General features: G+C 48.0%; 1 protein-coding gene across 12 annotated transcripts in view; it reads right to left on the bottom strand.

Moving 5' to 3' along the window:
• Apbb2 (amyloid beta precursor protein binding family B member 2) overlaps window positions 1-23,187 on the bottom strand; it is a 363,904-nt gene that overhangs the window by 6,003 nt on the left and 334,714 nt on the right. For 5 of the 12 annotated variants that reach the window (XM_045161203.1, XM_045161209.1, XM_045161205.1 and 2 more), the window contains 6 exons: window positions 19,900-19,905; window positions 11,716-11,830; window positions 8,577-8,664; window positions 6,462-6,545; window positions 4,056-4,171; window positions 1,730-1,909 (listed from right to left, as the gene is read on the bottom strand). In XM_045161203.1, the coding sequence (XP_045017138.1) occupies window positions 1,730-1,909; window positions 4,056-4,171; window positions 6,462-6,545; window positions 8,577-8,664; window positions 11,716-11,830; window positions 19,900-19,905 (589 nt within the window). The remainder of the gene's footprint in view (window positions 1-1,729; window positions 1,910-4,055; window positions 4,172-6,461; window positions 6,546-8,576; window positions 8,665-11,715; window positions 11,831-19,899; window positions 19,906-23,187) is intronic. The other 7 variants (XM_045161207.1, XM_045161211.1, XM_045161208.1 and 4 more) reach the window with 3 other exon arrangements.

Here is a 23,187-nt window from a genome sequence, read left to right as displayed (position 1 = left end):
TTGGTAAGGCTGTCCCGCAACTAGAGTTATACTTGCTTCCCGATGGGGACCCATTCTAAGAAGCATGACGTTAGGAACTTTCATCCTTGTTGAGAATCTCAATGAATTTGCACAAACCTACTACACTGGGCTGTGTGATAACAGCCTCTGACTGCCAGACTGCACACCGGCGCAGCATGCGAGCCCGTCACAGAATGCGTATCTAAGCAGACTGCACAGGAAACTATGGTATGAAAGAGGACAACTGGTACACCTGCAGCACTTACTACCAAGTGTCACTCACAGGACTGGCAGTGGCTTATGTGAGACAGTAGGCCATTACTGGGACTATTATAGATGCTACGAACACTGTACACTCAGGTTATCCTACACTTATTAACAATTTTTCTTTAACAAATTAACCTTAGGTTACCATAACACTTTCACTTTATAAGCTCCAGTTTTAAAAATGTTTTGACCTTTTCTTGCAGTAACAGGTTAACACACAAGTGCACTGTAGGCAACAGAAACCTTCGGCTCCTATGGAACCACTATCATGTGTGTGGTCTGATATTCACAGAAATGTCTTTGGAGGTACAGGGTGTATACAGTTCAGCACTACCCCGATCCAGCTTTGCTGGCCCCCTTCCCTCAGCTACTACAGTGTGCTTTTTGTCCTAATCCTAAAGCAATCAGACTTGCAGACCCACCAGCATTGTCTGTCTGTCTGTCAAGCAATCCCTTGATGGTCAGACTATCGTTATTCACTTTCAGCTCATACCATCATCTAATTCCTTCTCAATCCAGTGCAGTCTTGATCTTTCATTGGTAGCCTTATCCACACCATCGCAGGATTGTGGGTTGCTTGTCTTCCCCATTATGATCGAGGCCCCCAATTCATGATTATCTTGAGTCATGCTTATGCTCACTGCACTGAATTCAGCATAGCAGAGGGGCTTGTTCCCCAGCCTCCCCCCATCCCAGGCCAGGCAGTTTTCTACAAGGTTACTCAGACCACTGCTTATGAGCCCTTCTCCTGCCATGGACCTTGTGGTGGTTTGATTCAGGTGTCTCCCATAAGCTTAGGTGTTCTGGACATTAGGTTCCCCAGCTGATGGCAATTAGAAATTAAAGCCTCCTTGAGGGAGTGTATTGTTGGGGGTGGGCTTATAGGTGTTATAGCCAGCTTCCCCTTGTCAGTGTTTGGCACACTCTCCTGTTGCTATTGTCCACCTTATGTTGGCCAGAGGGTGATGTTCACCCTCTGCTCATGTCATCGTTTTCCCCTGCCATCTGGGAGCTTCCCCCCAAGCCTGTAAGCCAAAATAAACCTCTTTTGCTCACAAGCTGCTCTTGATTTCTACCAGCAAGGCGAACCTGACTGCAACAGATCTCCCTTGCCTCTTGTCTGAACCAGCTGACCCTCCCCACCCTGGCCTGATCACTCCATTTTGGCTTGTCCTTCCAACCTATCTTCTACTAGGAAAGACAAGTGAAGGATTGGTTGTCTCTCCATTTTTACTAGAATAGTCATTGTCATTCATTCACTGAGAGGGACAGGAAAAAGGGGCAGACAAGTTATGGCCACACCAAGGCCATACTGCCACTTCAAACTAACTGATTCTGCTCACAGAAATGAAAATCCTAACATGTACAGCAGGCAATAAAGGTTAGATTTTATTCCTTTAAATGGCGAATTCTGTTCTAACTTATAGTATACAGGACAAGCAGGAGAGGGTGGGCTACTCACCATGCAGGCAGCCTGGACGGCCTCAGACACATTGGCAGCATTAGGCTCACACCAGAACACATGGCACTCAAAGCGCTGGTTCCCAGTGTCCATGATGAAGGCAAACGTATGGACATCCTTCCCGACCCCCATGAAGGATAGGAACCGCACCCGGCACTCCACCAAGACTTCCTCTTCGTTCTGCAAGAGACTCTGTTCATCATCCTGTTCTCTCAAGGGAGCCAGACAACCGTCACCAAAGATTTCAGGCTCACCTCACAGAATCCAGCCTATAGGACCTGATATTTACAAACCTGTCCAGACTGAATGCAGAAAGGACCTGTTGTTTCTGGGAAGACAAAACTTGTCCTAAGTGTCTAGAGAGGCCACGACTGCTACACATGTCAGCTCATCTTGTGAAGGACAGTGCTATCGTGGAATGGGATGTGTGGCCTACTCTTCACTGTACCCCGTGTTTGTGGGTTCACAGTGGGGAGGAGCATGTCATAGGTACTTCTCACATACTACCCCAAACCTGCTTTTCCAGGTGAATCTCAAGGGCCCAGGAGAAAAGGATTCAGCACGCCTCTCTCCATTGGTGCTTCTGCTCAGGCAGAACTACAAATTGGCTCATGTTTCTATCTAAAACCATGTAGGAACAAAAAGCTGCCAAATCAACAAATCTGTCAAATCATTTCTCTGGTATCTATGTGGGGCAAGTTAAAGATATGTGTGGGATTCCTTTTCGTGGCTAGAATGACCACAACCTTGACAACAACCACATGCAATTTCTGAATTAGCGAGCACATCTAGAATGTCAGCGTCCAAATCACAGCAGGCTGACTTGTTAAATATTCATTCAGGGAAGAATACGGCACAGGCAGCCTACACTGGTCAGGGAGGAGAACTGCTGGAGCTGGAACATGGGAGACGGCGGGGTGGGCAAAGGGGCGGTACACGGGGGGAGTGGTATGGGTCAGGATGTGCCAGTGGGAAAGGGCATGGTGACATGCTCGAGGTGCTCCAAGAATGGGAGGAAATGCAGCATGGCCCTCCACAGACATAAGCAAGTTGGTGAGCATCCTGCCTAACGCTGGAGGGTGAAGTGGGCTTGAAGGTGACCTGTGGTTGACAGAAGCCAGGAAGGCTGTTTTTATTTTTAATCTCATTTTTTTTTTTTCACTTATCTGGGAGCAGAAAGAGAGAGAAAGAGAGTGAGAATGGGCATGTCAGGGCCTCTTGCCACTGCAAACAAACTGCAATGCACACATCATCTTGTGCATCTGGATCTGCGTGGGTGCTAGGGAACTGAGCCCAGGATAGCCAGCTGTGCAAGCAAATACTTTAAACTACTGAACCGTCTCTCCAGCTGACCTGTGTTTTAGAACAGCTGCTTTACAAGGCAGAATTTTATACTTATATTGTTTTCTTTTTGAGGTAGGGTCTCACTGTAGCCTAGGCTTACCTGGAAATCACTCTATAGTCCCAGGCTGGTCTCGAATTCACAGTGATCCTCCTACCTCTGTTTTCTGAGTGCTGGGGATTAAAGGCATGTGTCACCACCCCTGGCCTAAGGTAGAATTTTAAAAAGTAGGCTGGAGCCAGATTGCCTGACTTCTAAGCCTGGTCTTGTGCTTCCAAGTGTGTGATCTTGGGAAGAATGACTTGACTTCTCTGTGCTTCTCACTCCTTCCCCACCATAGTGGGGGGTAATCTGTGTTGAGGCTAATACTGGATGACCTCTTCTACTCCTGACAGTACAAATCACTGGGCTTCCCTAAAAGGAACATCCTTTATGCTCAACTCCACACAGTATGGCCCGATCCACATTGAAGCCCTAACAAAGAATGGCCAGTGGGCTGGAGGGATTGCTCAGTGGCTAAAGGAGCTTGCTTGCAAGGCCTGACAGCCTGGGTTCAATTCCCAAATACCCACGTAAAGCCAGATGCACAGAGTAGCACGTGTCTGGAGTTCATTGGCAGTGGCAAGAGGCCCTAGCGCTGCCTGAAATAAATATATAAATAAAATGAGGGAGACAGAGAATTGCCAGAGCCAAAACTCATGTGTAAGCTACAGCCAGGGCTATGCTTTCACCATCAGCAACTGATTTAAGTCTCTTAACAGATGAAAAAGGTGTCAGGATAGAAGTGTTCAGGTCCCCGGGTAAGAAGAGGTATATACAGTTGGGACCAGAAAAAGGCCAAGATATTTTTATCAACACAGGTCATTTTAACCATTAGCACACCTCTAAGGCCAAGCCTCGGCTTGGTTTGCAAATGTCATGGAAGATGATATATGCACAACTTCCCTGAAGTCCTGATAGGCCAGAGTCCTCTCCACTCCTCACCTTTTCACTGATGACTGTCACAGTGGCATCGGCCACATTCATGTTCACTGAGGGCCAGTCCTCCTTGCTGGATGAGGTCATCAGACTTTCTATGGCACTGTTCAGGGTATCCATGCCTACAGGGAGAAAGCGTAATTATATATATAAAAAAAATGCAAGCCTAATCACCCAGCAACAGCCATCTACAGGCCTCCCCACTTTTTTTCTTTTTTTTTTTGTAATTTCCTGAAGACAAGACAGACGACAGACATGTCATCACTTCATTTACTTTGGTTCTTTGAGGTAGGGTTTCACTAGCCCTGGCTGACCAACAACTCACTCTATAGCCCCAAGCTGGCCTCAGACTCATGACAATACTCCTACCAAGTGCTGGGATTAAAGGTGAATGCCCCATGCCCATCATGCCATCACTTTATTCTCATGTTTACTTAAAAGAAATGCCTGTGTGCAAGCGCCGTAGGAGTAACACACGAAATCAATTCACTGAAAGTGTGTCACTCAATGGCTTTTAATAGACTTATCATGCCACTATCATCACATTCAATTTTAAAACATTTTCATCACCTCTCTACCTTTTATTTATTTATTTTATTTTTTATTTTTATTTGTTTTGGTTTTTCGAGGTAGGGTCTCACTCTAGCCCAGGCTGACCTGGAATTCACTATGGTGTCTCAGGGTGGCCTTGAACTCACGGTGATCCTCCTACCTCTGCCTCCCGAGTGCTGGGATTAAAGGCGTGCGCCACCACACCCAGCTAACCTCTCTACCTTTTAAAGGCCACCCTTCAATGTTCCCCATAGCTCAGACCTAGGCAAGAATTTCTTACTTGCTTTCTATCCCCAGAACTTGCCAGTTTTGAATACTCCAGGTAGGGTGTGTGTGTGTGTGTGTGTGTGTGTGTGTGTGTGTGTTTTGGTCTTTTATTTGGCCCAATGATTTCAAGGTTTACCCACGCTGAGGGACATGTTTCAGCACTTCATTCCTTTTAAATATCAGCTAAAATTTCATTATATGCAAGTTTTATTTAACCACTTGTCAAGTTGATGGATGTCTGGACTGCTTCCGTCTTTTTGTTTGTTGCTGTTACAAATGAGGCTGCTGCGTATATACTTGTAGGAGTAGTTTTGGGGTGGAAAGATGCTTCCATTTCATTTAAGCATCTGCACAGGAGTAGTCCTGCTGGGTTAAAGGTGCTTAACCTTCTGACGCATGCTCAGACTGCCCCATTGCTCAAGGGTTCTCTTTTCTCCAGAGCCAGACAAATGCTCCATTTGTCAGCTTTGGTTCAACTCGGGAGGGCCAAGCAACTCAATTCCCACCCCTGGGATAGGAGATGAATAGTGGGGGCACCCCTTCTGGGTGACAGATTAAAAGGAAGTCACAGGGGCTCTTCAGTTCTTCATCCCTGCCCTCTGTGGACAAGAGCTGAGGCAGGAGCCTGGCCCCAGAGCTGGACGGTCATTGAGAAAGAGAGCCCGTCTCTGCTGTTCAGCTTGCCCTGCCGGGGAAACAAAGCACACGTCTGTTCTGAGCAAAGCCCTGTATGCCGGGGTCATGTGTCACATCGGGTGCTGCTCAGCTGAGCAGGACTGTTGTAGGCTCTGGCTCTGGCCTGAGTGCTTGATTCTAGACAAGGTGTGGCCTCACCTACCCTGGCAGGACTAGAGCTCACATCTGATTCCGTCTTATCCAAGCCGGCTGAAGACAACTCCTTGGCATCAATTTCTTCTCTAATTTTGAGGGCTTAGTCCCCATGGGTGGGCTCTTCCTTACTAAGTCAATAGGCTCCCCAGCCAGTCAGACCCTTCCCTGCATTCCTGAGCATGTGGATGAGGCTCACTTTAACTGATGTCTGATTTACATAAATGAGCCCGAAACGGGGTGCGAATCCTTCTCCTCTTCTCCACGAGACTTCCTTCCTGGCGAGAGACTTTCCCCTTATGTATGGGAGGTTCTCCAGCTTCCTCTACTTCCCAACCAGAGAACATTTTTTTTTATTAAAATATTTTTTTTTCTTTTAGTTTATTTGAGCTCAAGAGAAATAGAGAGAGTCAGATAGAGAATGGGTGCTCCAGGGCCTCCAGCCACTGCAAACAAACTCCAGATGCATGTGCTTTATGTGGGGTACTAGGGAATCGAACCTGAGTCCTTAGGCTTTGCAGGCAAGTACCTTAACCGCTAAGCCATGTCTTCAGCCCCCAGAGAACTTCTTTTGACTTGGGTGCTTTCTTGTTTTGCTTTCCTTCTTAACTTTACCTAAAATCTCATAATTTACCCTTAAAAAAAAAAGACAAGATGAGGAAATGACACAGTGGACTGATTGACCTTACCCTCTCAGGAGGGTGAACACCACCCATGAGCTCCAAAACGCTAGCAAAGAGGAAAATAAGGAAATGTTTCACATACCAACAGGTCTGTCGACAGGTAACATGCCCAGGTACTGCACATGGAACTTCTGCACCAGCTCAGTCTTTGGTGTTGGAAAATCTACTACAGGGAACAAAAGTGATCATTTCTTAGTGAAAACCAGCCGCCCCCCTGACATCTGCCCAGTCAGCCACCCATGCCAGCGCATCCTGCTTTGGGAATTTGTTTTTTTAATAGTTTTATTTCTATTTATTTATTTGAGAGAAAGAGGCAGAGAGAGAGAAGGAGAGAGAGAGAGAGAGGGAGAATGGGTGTACCAGGGCCTCTAGCCACTGCAAGCAAACTCCAGATGCATGTTCCCCCTTGTGCAACTGGCTTATGTGGGTCCTGGCGAACCAAATGGCCCTTGGAGGTCCTTTGGCTTTGTGGGAAGTGTCTTAACTGCTAAGCCATCTCTCCAGCCCTGCTTTGGGGATTTTGATGAGGACAGCATTCCTCAACTTTGTGACTTTGTCAGTCACAATTCTGTACAACTTTCTTTCAAGGCAGAATAGCTTTTGAAGGTGGGAACTGGATGTGTTAAAACTGCTACTGTCCTTTATAAGAAATAGGTTTTGGTGCCCTGTTCATTAGGTGTGCTTTATGCCCAGGTTAATCACAAAAGGGTATGTCAAGGACATGGAAAAAAATAACCAGAGTTCCCCCTCACCCAACTAATAATCCACATATTTTAAAGAAGCTAGTCTTTGCCGGGTGTGGTGGCGCATGCCTTTAATCCCAGCTCTCGGGAGGCAGAGGTAGGAGGATCGCCGTGAGTTCGAGGCCACCCTGAGACTACATAGTTAATTCCAGTTCAGCCTGGACCAGAGTGAGACCCTACCTTGGAAAACAAAACAAAAAAACAACAACAACAAAAAAAGAAGCTAGTCCTTACCCCAGATGCACGTACGCACGCTGGGCCTGGGGAGGTAGCTCAGTAGGTAGAGCGCTTGCCTAGCATGCACAAAGCCCTGGAGTCAGTCTCTAGCATTGCATAAAACTGGGTGTGGTGGTGCATTCATTGTCAGTTACACAGCAGATCTAAGGGCAGCCTGGGATGCATGAAACTCTCACAAAACCAAATCAAACCTGCCGATGACAATATTCTACTTAATTAAATTTTTTTTTTTTTTTAAGAGCAATGTCTGACCTGGAACTCACTCTGTAGCCCCAGGATAGCCTCAAATTCATAGCAATTCTCCTACCTCAGCTCCCTGACAGCTGGAATTAAAACATGCACCACAATACAGGGCTTCTTTGACAATATTCTCTCCCCACCCCCGAGGTAGGGTCTCACTCTACCTCAGGCTGACTTGGAATTCACTAAGTAGTCTCAGGGTGGCCTTGAACTCATGGCGATCCTCCTACCTCTGCCTCCCAAGTGCTGGGATTAAAGGCATGCACCATCACGACCGGCGACAATATTCTTTAATTCAACAAAACCAAATGTTTTTTATTGTTGTTGTTTTGTTTCTTTCTCTAGCCCTGGCTGACCTGGAATTCACTGTGTACTCTCGGGGTGGCCTCTTGAACTCATTGTGATCCTCCTACCTCTAGGATAAAAGGTGTGCGCCCCCACGCCTGGCTTTGTCCTTTAACTCTACTGACACAAAAGCAACTCTATCCCTGAGCAACCACAGTGAATGCATGGCTTATATTTGTTGAGTATGACTTTTTCTTTTCTTTTTGTGACAAGGTTTTGCAATGTATCCCAGACTGGCTTTGCACTCCCTCCTGTCTCCGTTTCCCAAGGGCTGGGATGACAAGTAGATGTCACCACATCTAGCTCTTAAGTATTCTTGTATTCTTTTATGTATTGATTTTATTTTTTAATTTAATTTTTATTGATGAGAGAGAGAGAGAGAATGGGCATGCCAGAGCCTCCAGCCACTGCCAACAAACTCCAGACACATGCGCCACCTTGTGTAGCTCAGCTTATTTGGGTCCTAGGGAATTGAACCTCAGTCCTTTGGCTTTGCAGTTAAGTGCCTTAACCACTAAGCTATCTCTCCAGCCTGTAAGTATGCTTTTCATGAGACCTGAAACACCAGAGAACCCCATCTCCTCAGACCCACCAATCTTGCCAAGGTGGAGGAGCCGACATCGTTGACCTACCTTGCAAAGGAACGTCAAGGTTCACGTTGGTCCTCTCCTGTAAAGAGCTGCAGGCCAGGGCTTTGGCATTCTTCCGTTCGGCCATAATCTAGACATCACATGAACGCTTGGCTTAGGTTCATGGCCATAGCCCCCACATCACCAGAGACTCCAGCCAGCAATGCACATGAGAGGATGTCACTCAGACTTCAACTAGTGACCTTTGGCCTGCTTTATTTCCCCCGGGTCACCAGGCGAGAGGACAGAGCCAAACAACTGTCACTGGTGCTTCGATCTGACTTTGTCCACTGTGGTCTCTACCTGCTCCCCAGCTGTTACACAGCACTGTGGGTTTAGGGACTCAAAAGAGGCCCAGCCTTCAGTGACCCCAGAAGGAACTCATACCTTCCATCCCCACCTAAGCTTTCCATCACAAGGTAACGGAAGTCATTTCACCCCAGAGCTCTGCTGTACCCCAGCTCTCCAGATCCGAGCTTGGGGGGAGGCCATCAGTCATCAGGCATTTCTCAAGCATTCACTTTGGATCAGGCCAGGTTCTGAGGGCTTGACTCTAGAATAAGCTCCATAAGGCAACCAGTTTATTTATTTATTTTTATTTTTAGTTTATTTTTTAAATTTTTTAAAAATTTTTTATTTATTTATTTGAGAGCAACAGACACAGAGAGAAAGACAGATAGAGGGAGAGAGAGAGAATGGGCGCGCCAGGGCTTCCAGCCTGTGCAAACGAACTCCAGACGCGTGCGCCCCCTTGTGCATCTGGCTAACGTGGGACCTGGGGAACCGAGCCTCGAACCGGGGTCCTTAGGCTTCACAGGCAAGCGCGTAACCGCTAAGCCATCTCTCCAGCCCCAACCAGTTTATTTTTGTCCTGTTTTGGGTACACTATCTCCCCAGTGCCTGGAATGGCACATGGCATGTATATGATACTCAGTTGTATTTGTTAGAGAAATGAGGAGCAAAATGGAGTACCGGAGGTGTATTCCATGCTGCCAATGATACAGACTTGCTCTGGCCTGTCAAATGCACAGCCAAGAAGTAGGCTGTGAGAAATGTGACTTCCAGATCAATCTCTGCCCCACAGAGCGCTGTGGTGTGGTCAGAGCGGCAGGCTGCTGGGCAATTCCAATGACTAGCGACAACTCCTGCCTCTGCCCTTCCGCTGGGCACTGTCACACCCGCTTTATGCCTCCTGTGTCTGTGGCCTGGGTTGGGTCTTGCCAGCTCAGGAAGGATTGAGGGGGGACTACGATGCCAGCCTGAACTGAAAGGTGATATTCCCCAGAGGCAGTGTCTTCTGTTTAGATTTAGTAACTTAACACGTGCTATCTGGGAAATAAAAAGGCCTGGCTGGAGGAAGCTGGCAAGAGTGTACCAACAGTGTGGTAATCACCACTGCAAGATAAAGCAGGGGTCATTCTCCCTCTATGAACCCCAAACACCCCCACAGTGCATCCTTACAGGTCTGCCCTCAGCTGATTCTTTTGGAATACTGTGTTCGTTCAGGGGGACCCACTAGCATGTGCCCAGAGAGGGACATTAGGGGTGTACATGATAGAACTTCTGAGGTCTGAAGGGTGGGCACAGACCCTCTCTCTGTGGCTACAGACCCCGGTATGAGTTGAGTGTTTGGGGTTCTTGTGAGGAACATTTCAGGTCAACCCAAGAAAGAATCCTGAAACAGCCAGAGCAGTTTGGGGGGTGGAGCAGTCTCCTGAGAAGTGAGAGACCCTTTCCTGGAAGCAAGTGCAGGATAAAAGGGTATCCAGATGGGACTTTGATGACGGACGCAGGATCCTCACTAACAGGGACAGTGACCGCAGCGCTACCTCCCACGTGGACATGCTGTTCACAGCAACCCCTGCCTGTATCTCTAGATACCCCATAGTGTCAAACCATCCTCCCTTTTTATTTTTAATTTTTTTTTTTTTGAGAGAGAGAGAAAAGTGGTGCGCCACGGCCTCAACCACTGCAATCGAACTCCAGATGCTTTGCGCCACCTAGTGGGCATGTAAGACCTTGCGCTTGCCTCACGATTGCGCATCTGGCTTACGTGGGATCTGGAGAGTCGAACATGGGTCCTTAGGCTTTGCAGGCAGGCACCTTAACCGCCGAGCCATCTCTCCAGCCCCCATCCTCCCTCTCCACTTTCTACTGTGTTTCCTTCCAGAACAGACGTCTCTGCCCCTGTGAATATGCTGGCTTCCTCTCTCTGTTTACAGGGAGTACACCCCGCCCACCTCAGCTCTTCAGTTTGGTCTGCCTGTATCATATAGCCATGCCCCAGGCGATAGGAAGGACTACGGCTCTCCTCGCCTCATAGCAAATGCCTCTGGGAGACTACCCGGCCCACGGTGATGGCTTGGCAGACCTTCCCTATGAAGTTTCCACATGTTTAAATACACCATGGCCTTCCTGGGGTAGCATGTGTTAAGCATACAAAGGCTGTGTCTGTACTGAACATGAGCAGACCTTTTCTTACCACGATTTCCCTGTACAACCTAGCAACTACATACAAAGCATTTTCATTGCTTCTAGAGACGTGAGGGGTTGGAAAGATGGCTAAAGTACTTGCTTGTAAAAGCCTGATGGTCTGGGATATGACACTCCTATAATTTTCTCTCTTAATCTTTCAAGTAAATAAATATATGTGAGGATACACACAGGTTATATGCTGATACTTCACCATCCTTGTGAAAATTTTATTTATTCAAGAGAGACAGAAGGAGGTAGACAGAAAGAGAGTGTGGGTGTGCCAGGGCCCCCCTGCCACTGCAAATGAACTCCAGACCCATGTGCCACTTTGTGCATCTGGCTTTATGTGGGTGCTAGGGAATCAAACCTCGGTCACTGGGCTTTCAGGCTTGGCAAGTAAGCAAACACCTTTAACCTCTGAGCCATCTTTCCAGTCCCTGCTTCACCATCTTCTATGAGGGACCTGAGCATCTGAGCATATGGAGGTCTGTAGTGGTGCTTTTACCAATGCAGCAGTGAACCCTAGAATGGCATGGGCCGAGCACACGTCCTGTCTGCTTCTTTCAGAACGTTCTGAGCAAGTCAGCTCTTCTGTCCTCCGCTTCCCTTTATCTGCTCACACAATGACAAGAAAGGGGGGGGACAGCCTGCACCCGGCCCGCCTTACCTTGGAACAGATTTCGTGGAGGCTTGTGGCAATGGCTTTTGCTGGTGTGTCACATCGAAACACATGACATTTCAGAATTCTTGTGTCTTTGTCTCTTGCTACATAAGCAAAATCCCTGCGCAAACAAAATTTATCAGGACATTAGCGAAAGGAACCTTCTACCAACACGTTATCCAGTTATGAATGTTAACTGAGCCAGCAGCCAGCGTGTGAGTGGTGAATGGTATATGTGATGATTAAAAAAGAAAAAGAAAAAAAAAAGAAGCAGCAGCAAAATTTCAACAGAAACAGAAGCAGTTTTATGGATGTTAACGGAGTCGATTCTAAGTAACACGTAGTGTCTTTGAAAGCCAGTCTCTTGAACTTTTGGAGTGGTGAACGACCCGGAATGAACATGAATTCTGAAGAAGCCTCCTGTCTAATGCAATCACGAATGAGGCAATGACAAAATGAACACAGACTTGGGAAGAGTGTGAAATGTGAGGGATATGAACATGACGTGGGGGCAGCAGCAGCGATACAAAAGGCTGCGATGTGGGGACACGTGCACAGGGGACCAGCCAGCCCCAAAGCTGCCTGGGAAAGTTGATGGGCCACCAGCAGAAACACTGGAGTAACACAGACCCCGAGGCCTGGAGTCCATTCTGCTAAACACCTGTCAGAATGACGGCACTAGGGTCACATTATATACCTTTAGCTCAGTCGTCATGGTGAGCAAGCAGCCAGTGCTGGCTTTCTACATCTGTTTTATCCATAAATATTTACCGTGATATTTACCGTGAGATTGCTTGGCTTCCAAACAATCATGTGGCACAATTAAACATCTCAGGATTATGATGGGAGGACAGTGGCTCTCCAATGGAGGAAAGCACTTCATGAAAAATGAATGCCAGCTGGGTATGGTGGCACACTCAAAAAGACAGAGGTAGGAGGATAACTATGAGGTTGAGGCCAGTCTGGGTTAAAAGTGAGACCCTGCTCCAGTCCCAGCTCTACCCCTTTCCCCAAAATGCCCACTTTACCAACTCACAGGTTACTACAACCAAAGTGACAGGTCTTTTCCCTCAGGTGGCTGTGGCTTGCCTGGGAAAGCAACAGGGAGCCACTATTGGATGCGGATGGCTGTCCTGAAGGACTGGCCGGAAGCATGGGGCTCAGATGGGGGAGAGCTGGTGAGATGGAGGGACTGGCCAGGGAAGCCTCCCTCCTTGCCTGCGTGCTCCGGGCATCGCTGCAGAGGGCTTCCTGAACACAGGCTCCAGGCCAGGACATCATCATCTACTAATGGCAGGTAGTTTACACATGGCCTGCCCTCACTTGACCTCAGTTATCTTCCTGTCTCTTGCTTCCTCATTTTCTGTCTTAGCTACTGTCTTCCATGCTAGCATCAAATGCTCCCCACTCCTGGCCTGCCAATCACACCCCTGTGCTCAGTACCATGATTGGTCCATTTTATCACCTGGACAACTCCTGAATCCCTCGCTCCATTACCAGCCCAACTAGCACTTGGCTCTCTTACTTGGGTCTTACCCCTGCCTCTGCTCACCTTGTCTTCACCTCACCACCAGCACGGGGCTCAGTGGTGCTCCCAGGGTCCCTGTGTACACATCTCAACACTGGGAACCAGCAGAGTCTACACTGCTGTCCCTGAAAGTCCCCGGGAGCCATGAAGATGGTTTGTGCCTTATTCATCCCCAATACCTCGTCCAGACCTGGCTGCAGCAGGTAGCAACCAGTAAAGTCTGCAGACTAAGTGTTCTTTCCTCCCTGAAGCACAGGCCTGCTCCACATGGCCTGAGTCCCCAGAGGAAAAGTTGGCCCTTGGCCACAGGTATGAATGGATACTATGACATTGGCAGAGGGATGGGTCTGGATTAGGAGTTATAGAATTTGGGGGACCCAGACATTCAGGGTGAGCATAGTGTTGCTTCATGTTACGTTCCTGGGTCTTTCTTTCCTGGTCTCAGCCACTATCAAAGCAACACGTGACCACGCTCAAGAGAAGCTTTGGTTGGGTCGTCTCTCCAGAGGTCATGAAGTATGTAGCATCTCAACCACACACAGTTTCCTGTACACTTCGGGTACAGCTGCTGTGTCTGTGAGGCTGGATCTCTCCAAAGTACCCTAGGGTCACCCAAAGAAAGTCCAAACACCCTTGTCTGGATTTGAAGAGTTTCAACACTTGTTCTACCAATTTCCCAGCATTATTCTCCCAATTGGAGAGCTCTCTCTGCTAATAAGAAGGTGGGTGGGTGGGCTGGAGAGATGGCTCAGCAGTTAAGCGCTTGCCTGTGAAGCCTAAGGACCTCGGTTCGAGGCTCGGTTCCCCAGGACCCACGTTAGCCAGATGCACAAGGGGGCGCACGCATCTGGAGTTCGTTTGCAGAGGCTGGAAGCCCTGGCGCGCCCATTCTCTCTCTCTCCCTCTATCTGTCTTTCTGTGTCTGTCGCTCTCAAATAAATAAATAAAAAATTAAAAAAAAAAAAAAAGAAGGTGTGTGTCCACGTCTGCTCACTGTGGTCTCGTCCCTCACTTGGTGACCATGGCCTTCCTTGAACTGTCCAGCAAGCACCCAACCTCCCCAGTATAGCCTGCCTCCAAAGTCTGCCTGGCTCCTAGACCCACTTGCATGCCTACATGCTCATAGCATGCCAGTTTTGTGCCACAAAAAAATGCTCGCTATACCCTCTCTTTTGGAGTTGGGCAGGTCTTGGCAATGTCCCACGGGCACTGAATCAGGAACGGGCCAATCCCACTTCAAGTCTCAATCCTGGCTCCATTTAGCGACATAGGAAGAATAGCCGTGATCCCAAACTTCCTGGGTGTTTTACCTGATGACCCGAGTGGGAAGTCCCATGTCGTGAAACTTTCTTGAACAAAATTATTAAAATGTTGATAAACAGGCTGGAGAGATGGCTTGGTGGTTAAGATGTTTGCCTGCAAAGCTAAAGGACCCAGGTTCATTTCTTCAGCACCCACATAGGCCAGATGCACAAAGGGGGCGCATGTGTCTGGAGCTCGTCTGCAGTGGCTGCAGGCCCTGGCGTGCCCATTTTTTTTTCTTTCTCTCTTAAAAAAAATAATAAATTCGGGAGGCAGAGGTAGGAGGATCGCCATGAGTTTGAGGCCACCCTGAGACTACACAGTGAATCCAGGTCAGCCTGAGCTAGAGTGAGACGCTACCTCAAAAAACCAAAAATAAATAAATAAATAAATAAAATATTTTTTAAAATGTTGATAAAATTACCTTCAGGCTATATGTACCAGGTATGTAAGAAGGAGAAATAAGTTTCATTAAGTTTTAGATGTGAGTCCCATTCTGAAGATATATTTGTAAATACTCCAAATTCTGAAATCTTTCTTAGTCTTAAGCATCTTGGACAAGGGAAACTGGACCTCAGGCTTGGAATTTAACCTAACCTCATCTTTTTATTTTTGGGCATTTATGTGCATGATTGCATGTGTGAGCGTGGGCGTACATGCCACACTGCATACGTGGTAGTCAGAGGCCAGCCTGAGGTGTTGGTCCTTGCCTTCCACCTTGCTTAGAGATGGGGGTCCCTCATTGTGCACTGCTGTGTTCCCCAAGCTAGCTGCCTTGCCAGCTTTCTGCAGATTGCTCCTGTCTCTGCCTCCCTTCCCCTCGATGCAGACACGCTGGGATTGTAGACACCTGGGCCACAGCTTCCGTTTTATGTGGGTCCTGGGGATCCGAACTCAGGTTACTCATGTCTGCGTGGCAAGTGCTTTGACCCACCGAGCCTCCTCCCCAGCGCTCAGCCTCCTCGTTCAGTGAGGGGCGGAAATACTTCTAAGGTCACTCTCTGGCTCTACCATTGCCGGATGGAAGCTTCCAAGATCCACCGCCCTTTCCCCAACTGCTGGCAGGCCTACATTGTACCATTCCCAAGAGTTCCAGCAGAGAAGACGAAATGCTGGGGATGATAAACACTGGGTCTTTCCGATCAAACTCCCGCTCTGTGCTCTGTGTTCTTTCATATGCAACCCCTTAGGCACACATTTTTAAAATCATTATTATCAATCTTCATGTTCTTTTTGTTCAGGGAAAGGTGATAAATGCCTTAGGGCAACTGCCTGGAACCCATGGTTTTCCCTAAGGAGACTCAGGCTATTTTTTTGTTTGTTTGTTTGTTTTTTGAGGTAGGGTCTCACTCTGGTCCAGGCTGACCTGGAATTTACTCTGTAATCTCAGAGTAGCCTCGAACTCTCGGCGATCCTCCTACCTCTGCCTCCCAAGTGCTGGGACTAAAGGCGTGCGCCACCATGCCTGGCTTTTTTTTTTGGTTTTTTTGAGATAGGATCTCACTCTAGCCCAGGCTGACCTGGAATTCACTATGTAGTCTCAGGGTAGCCTCAAACTCATGGTGATCCTCCTACCTCTGCCTCCTGAGTGCTGGGATTAAAGGCGTGCGCTACCATGCCTGGCTCCTCAGGTTTTTTTTTTTTTTTTTTAATTTTTATTTATTTATTTGAGAGCAACAGAGAAAGAGGCAGATAGAGAGAGAGAATGGGTGCGCCAGGACCTCCAGCCACTGCAAATGAACTCCAATGCGTGTGGCCCCTTGTGCATCTGGCTAACATGGGTCCTGGGGAATCAGGCCTTGAACGGGGGTCCTTGGGTTTCACAGGCAAGTGCTTAACAGCTAAGCCATCTCTCCAGCCCTGCTCAGGCTTTCTGGAGAGGGAATCTTAACAGAATTCATACAGCTTCATCTTTTCTGCATCCTCTCAGGTACTCTGTCTCTGTGCAATGGAAATGTGGTGATGTGAGCCCCCTTCTTCCCCCATGAGGGAGCTCCTCCCGGAATCTGTGAGTCTGAAATAAACCCCTTCCTCCTGTCGGCTGCTCGTGGTTGAGTGTCTGTCCCGGGAGCGAGGTTACTTGTTACAGAAATCAAGGCTGACAGTGTACAGAGGCTTCATCTCCCTTTCTGCAGAGCCCACGGAACGTATTCCAAGCTACCCTAATACCACTGCGAGTCTACAAGACTCTGTCTGTCCAAGGTTCACTCCTGACACGGGGTCCCACTCCGGCTGCTTCATGTCATCATGGGGTTTTGTTCTGTAAACCAGGAAGTGGGAGGTTTGCAGCTGCAACCTCTGGTGTCTCTTAAACTACAGCAGGCATTAGCATCAGGAATCAACTCCCTTTCACAGCTTGATTACTAAGCCTGTGTTTCCAACCCTTTATGTTCTTGTCCTTTTACTGTTCTCAGTAATTGTTCCCCCTGAGGACCAGCCTCGAGTTCTATCAGAGAAAAATGTCAGCACTGAGACATCTCTGACAGCCTCAAATTTCTTAATGGCAAAGAAAAGGCCCCAAGATTGCTTTCATTATTTTCGGTTGCACAGCATTCTAATCACCCTACAGGGGCTTGCTCCATCTTTATGGAAGGAACGAATAAACAATTCTTTTGTCCAAATGACTTCTACTAGAAAACTGCCAAGACACAACAGTTCACAAAGTCCTCTCTCTTGCAGCTCCCTCGGGATATATAGAATATACTTAGGTATTTCTCTCTCCAAAGGAATTAGAGAGGTGCCTTTTAATTCTTAGCTGTTATGGGCATTGACTGTTCAAAATCCTTTCTGCAGCAGCTATGATAGGTGGAACCTAGAATAACCTAGAGATAGGAAGTCCCATTTCCTTACGGAACCAGCCTGTCCAGGGGCAAGAAGGCTCCTGGTGACCCAAGACTTGTTTTCTTTTCTGAGTGAGAAACTGGAACTGGCCCCCTGGTAATGTCTGCTGGTTGGAATGAGTTTTGCTTTCTGGCAAGGCCCAGAACATGCAGACCCAGATGGTCCGATGTAAGTGGTAGTCACTTCTGTCCCCTCTCTTCCTTCCACTCAGCTGCACAGTTGGATAACATCTTTCAAATAACTCATATTTTCTCAGGTCAACTACTTGTTCTTTATGTAGGGACTCTTGTGAGAGCTAGCTCACGACAGGCATTTGTTAAGTGGTTAGTTACCCTTATAAATGAGGGAATAGCAAAGAAAATGCCCACTTTGAAATACTCTCTCCTATCCATGAGAGGTATTTTAATAAATGTCTGCACTGATTGAATGATATAAAAACTTCCTAAGAAATCCACAATTATCCATTCCTCCCAGTCTGACTTTTTTTTTGTTTTCAAGGTAGGGTCTCACTCTAGCCCAGGCTGACCTGGAATTCACTCTGTATTCTGAGGGTGGCCTTGAACTCATGGCGATCCTCCTACCTCTGCCTCCTAACTGCTGGGATTAAAGGCATGCACAACCACGCCCGGCAAGTCTGATTTTTTTTGTAGAATCTGTAAGCCGGCAGAGTGGGTACCAGGGCTGAGGGTTGGGGCACACCCTCAAGTCAGAATAAGACAACTGCAAACAGACTTGATCCACAAGCTCTTAGCCCTTTTAGACAACAATCTTCCTCCACTTTGTTTCAACTACACAGAACCCAGCAAAGGATCCAATGTGGAATGTGGAAGGTGGGCCGATACACAGCACAGTGTAGTGACAAGGCTCCTGGCTGTGTCAAAGGATGGCCAATAAATAGCATCTCCAAACCCTGTTTTCAAGACTGTTGGCTCTTATTTGTGGATTCTTCTTTGAATATTTTGTTTTGGGGTGGGTGGGGGGAAGAGGGAGAAAGGGCATGAAGAGTTTCATCATTCTGAGATGCCTGCCTATCTTCGCTGGTGTCGATCTTTCGAAATTCACCTTGTAGTTTCAGGGTAGCCTCGAACTCACGGCTATCCTACCTCTTCCTCCCGAGTGCTGGGATTAATAGGCGTGCGCCACCACGCCCGGCATTATCTTTCTTATTTTACTAATCTTATTTTATCCCACAGCACGTGCACTACAGCAATAATCTTACAAAGCTCAGGCGATGGCTTGGCAAACTCTAATCTCATCCTCCTCCTCCAGAGATGCTGAGCCCTTAAACTCTGAAAAAGTCAGCCCAGCACCTCAACACCTGGGTGAAAACACATGCTCCCCCAGGGAGTTCTTCTCTTGGGTGCTTTCTGGAGATGCAGACCGTGCGGAGCAAGGTGGCTGGACCCCAAATGTACAGCGCTCTCCAGTGCACCCCGGACGGCCCGTAATCAAAGCAGCTGTCCCCCGGTGAGAAGACCTGGACACTGTAACAGGAGCAGCAGCGGACATCCAAAACCCTCCTCACCCTGCACTCGGGTAGTGCTTCTAGAACCCCCCTCCCCAGGGCAGCACCGCCTCAAAAGAGAGAAATTCTCCGAACTCTGATCCTGGAAGTGTGAACTACCCAGTCTAGGCTGCTTGATAGACAGCGGCAGCTCAAGACGAGGCAAAAAAGTGGCCACCGGCTGAGATGGTTGAAAGATCTCGGCCAGACCCAGGAAACTAGTTGCAATAGATGGGTCTTCATCTTCCCGCCCCACCCAGGAGCTTAGCAGAGACTGACTGCAAAGCCAAGAGCACTCTGCCTTGGTGTCTCTTCACCCAAATCAGTGTTTCACGGAGAAATGTCTCAAAATGCCCTTCTTCCAGCAAAATGGAGTTTTCATGAAGTGACAAAGATAGAGAACAGTGGAGCTTAAAGCTCATAGTCAAATGGCGGGGGAGGGGCTGACATTCAGAGCATTAGGAAAGTACATCTGGGGCATAAGTAAACGTCTTTTCTATTTTGCGATTCTATCCTTTCCACAGTTACATCCCTCACCTGATGGGAAGGGAGAAGTCTATATATTTCTGTTAATAATTGGTATTGAAATGGACTCAGTACTCTGGCTAGAAGCCTGGTGCCAGAGCTTACCAATGAAACTACAACATCCACAACAAAATAGTCGCTCTTCAAGCAGTGCGTACGTGGCATGGACCCCAAGCACGTCTTGCACACTCCCTCTCCAGTACACTGAGTCAGTTGCTCAATGAGTCCGAGCCACCCAGCGGCTGTCATTCTTAGTCCCTAGGCCCATCACCTTCCCCAAACAGGGTCAAACACAGCGGAGGGTTAGGGGGCCGGTGGCACCTCTGGGCTCTGTTGCAAATGAAAGTGGTCAAAGGTTAAGCAAGACGGAAGCTCTGCCTTTCAAAGGCTGGGAGGGCTGTGCGGATGGCGATTAGCGTGGAGGAAGCGAGCGAGCTTTGCCGGACACGGACGCCACGAGGAAGGGGGAGAAGTGAAAACCGCTGGTTACCTCTCTCTGAATCCGGGCAGGCATGAGGGAACAGAGCAGAAACAGCACGTTAGCATTCACGCCGCGTCCAACCCCGGGCACCGACATCCCATCGTGTTTCCCACCTCAGCAGCCATTGATATAGCCTTGCTGTATTCTAGCCCAACCCTATTCCCCCCAGAGGAATGTATTTTGAGCCACAGTCCGATGAAGCCAAGAGATGCCAGCTGAATTTAGAGGCAACACATCTCAACTGGGGGAGGTAATCGGGCTTAAAATATCCTAGTCCAACACAGGGAAGTGTTTGCAGGAAACACTGGCAGAGGACTTCTCTTCCTTCTCCAGTCCTCCGTGCTTCTGATAAAGAACATCCCGAAACATTGGCGGGGACACAGCTTGATCTTGCTTTACAACACTGGGCATTCTCGTACTAGAGCCACAGCCCCGAAACCCAGGGATCTCCATGAGGGACACCCTCGGAGGGCAATGGGGAGGGAGACAGAGCAAAAGATCGAGTGCAGAGGCTGAAGTGAGAGAACCAGGAGGTGGAAGAGCTGAGGACACGTGTGAGGGGACAGAGAAGTGTGTGCCAGGGACCAGGGATGGGAAGGTGAAGGTGGAGAGGAGAAAAATGGGGTGTGAGGCAGCAGGTTTGAGGTCCATTTCCAGACCTGCCCTGAACTTGCAGGGTCCCCAGTGGTATCACTGAATCCCTGATCCTCTTCCAGTTTTGTTATAGGCAATGTGGAAGTGCCCAAGGGCAGAGACCCCCTAAGTGGAAAATGATCCTATCAACTTAAAAAAAATTTATTTATTTGCAAGCAGAGAAACAGGGAGAGAAGAGAAACAGACTGAATAGGCACATTAGGGCCTCCAGCTACTGTAAACAAACTCTAGATGCACCACCTTCTGCATCTGGCTTTATGTGGGAACTGGGGACTCAAACATGAGTTGTTAGTCTTTGCAGGCAAGCACTTAAACCACTAAGCCATCTCCCCAGCCCCTATCAACTTATTTTTTATTTTATTTACTTGAAACAGAGAAAGAGAGAGAGAGGAGAGAGAAAGAGAGAGAATGGGCACATCAGGGCCTCCAGCCACTGCAAACAAACTCCAGATGCAAGTGTCCCCTTTTGCATCTGGCTTATGTGGGTCCTGGAGAGTTGAACCAGGATCCTCTGGCTTTGCAGGCAAACATCTTAACCACTAAGCCATCTCTCCAGCCCCCATATCAACTTTTGAACAGTGAGTGACATGCCTGTATTACATACAGCAATGGGCTACAAAGAGATGCAACACAAAACAATTTAGCTACTGAGGAGCAAAGGAAGCACTTCGTGATTCACAAGGACCTGCACATTATAGCTGGGGGTCACTAAGGCCAGCAGAGAACTGCAGGATGACCATTAGCATCACAGTGCACACCAGACAGTGAGCCTGAATGACAGAGCTGTTACACCCTGACCCAAAATGATGCCCGCGAGGTACTGTTACCCAGGGAGTGGGGGAATGTGCTACTAACGAGTCCAAGTTGCAGTTACATGGTCTCATGTGAAAAACCACAAAAAGGTTTGAGTGTGTGTGATGGTTGATCTCAGCTGTCAACCTGACTGGATCCAGAATCACCATGGAGACAAGTCTTTGGGCATGTCTGTGAGGGAGTTTCTAGAGTAGGTTAATTAAGGGGGGAAGACTCGCCAGTCCATGGGCTGATGTCCCAAATGGAATACGGAGGGGGAACGTAGTCTGCTTCCTGACGACAGATGCTATGTGTTATAGCTGCGCTATGTTCAACCTGTGAGCCAGAACAAACCCTTCCCTCCTTAAACTGCTTCTTTCAGGTGTTTGTCTCAGCAACAATAAAAGAACTGATGCAGGGCTAGAGAGATGGCTTAGTGGTTAAGCACTTGCCTGTGAAGCCTAAGGACCCCGGTTCGAGGCTCGATTCTCCATGTTAGCCAGATGCACAAGGGGGTACATGTCTGGAGTTTGTTTGAAGTGGCTGGAGGCCCTGGCATGCTCATTCTCTCTCTCTCTCTCTCTGTCTCTTTCTCTCTGTCACTCTCAAATAAATAAAAATAAACAAAAATAAAGTACTAATGCAGAGTGGATTTACTAAACACGTGGTGTAAAGGCTGGTGCAATGTAACATACAAGTTGTCGCCTTGGCTGGGGAGATGGCTCAGTGGATGGGTGCTTTCTGCACAAGCATGAGGTCCCAAGTTTGACCCTCAGCACCCACATAAAAAGTTGGACATGGTGGGGGGGGGCGCTGGGGAGATGGCTTGATGATTGAAGCACTTGCCTGCAAAGCCTAATGACCTGAGTTCAATTCCCCAGAACCAAAGTAAAGCCAGATGCAGAAAGAGGCACATGCACCTGGAGTTCATTTGTAATGGCTAGAAGCCGTGGCGTACCCATTCCCTCCCTCTTTGTAAATAAATACATAAATAAATAATTTTTTTCAAAGAAGTCGGGCATGGTCATGCATGCCCGTAACCCCCACACTGAAGGAGGCAGAGCTAAGAAGGTCTCTGGGGCGCCCTGGTCAGCCAGTCTAGCCTAAAAACCAGCAAGCTCCAGGCTCAGAGAGACTCTGCATCAAGAAAATAAGGAGAGTGGGCTGGAGAGATGGCTTAGCGGTTAAGCGCTTGCCTGTGAAGCCTAAGGACCCCGGTTCGAGGCTCAGTTCCCCAGGTCCCACGTTAGCCAGATGCACAAGGGGGCGCACGCGTCTGGAGTTCGTTTGCAGAGGCTGGAAGCCCTGGCGCGCCTATTCTGTCTCTCTCCCTCTATCTGTCTTTCTCCCTGTGTCTGTCGCTCTCAAATAAATAAAAAAATGAACAACAACAAAAAAATATTAAAAAAAAAGAAAATAAGGAGAGAGCACAATAGAGGAGAACATCTGACATCCTCTGGCCTCTGCACTTGTGTGCGTCAGACATGTGCATTTGTGCACACACACACACACACACACACACACACAGGCATGCACTACACACATATAGCCACCACTACATAGTACAGAAACCCATCAAAAAAAAAAAAAAAAAAAGAAAGAAAGAAAACAAAGTCACTTTTGAAGGAGGAATTATGGATGGGCTTAATATATTTGTGTGGGTTTCACATAATAGGCAGATATGAGTTTTGTAATGAAAATATGTACATATCTACCTGAGTACGGAAGGAAAACCTCCGTGATTAGAATATCCAGTATGTGCACAGGTCACAACACTAATATGTGTGACTGCATTAACACACCCAGCAACTTCTCTTCTTTGACCTCTGGTGTTTATGTGGCGCTAATGCC

Source organism: Jaculus jaculus, chromosome 11, assembly GCF_020740685.1.
Source record: "Jaculus jaculus isolate mJacJac1 chromosome 11, mJacJac1.mat.Y.cur, whole genome shotgun sequence".
Classification (NCBI taxonomy): domain Eukaryota; kingdom Metazoa; phylum Chordata; class Mammalia; order Rodentia; family Dipodidae; genus Jaculus; species Jaculus jaculus.
The sequence above is the reverse complement of the archived record's forward strand: the minus strand, read 5'-3'. Positions and strand labels throughout refer to the sequence as shown.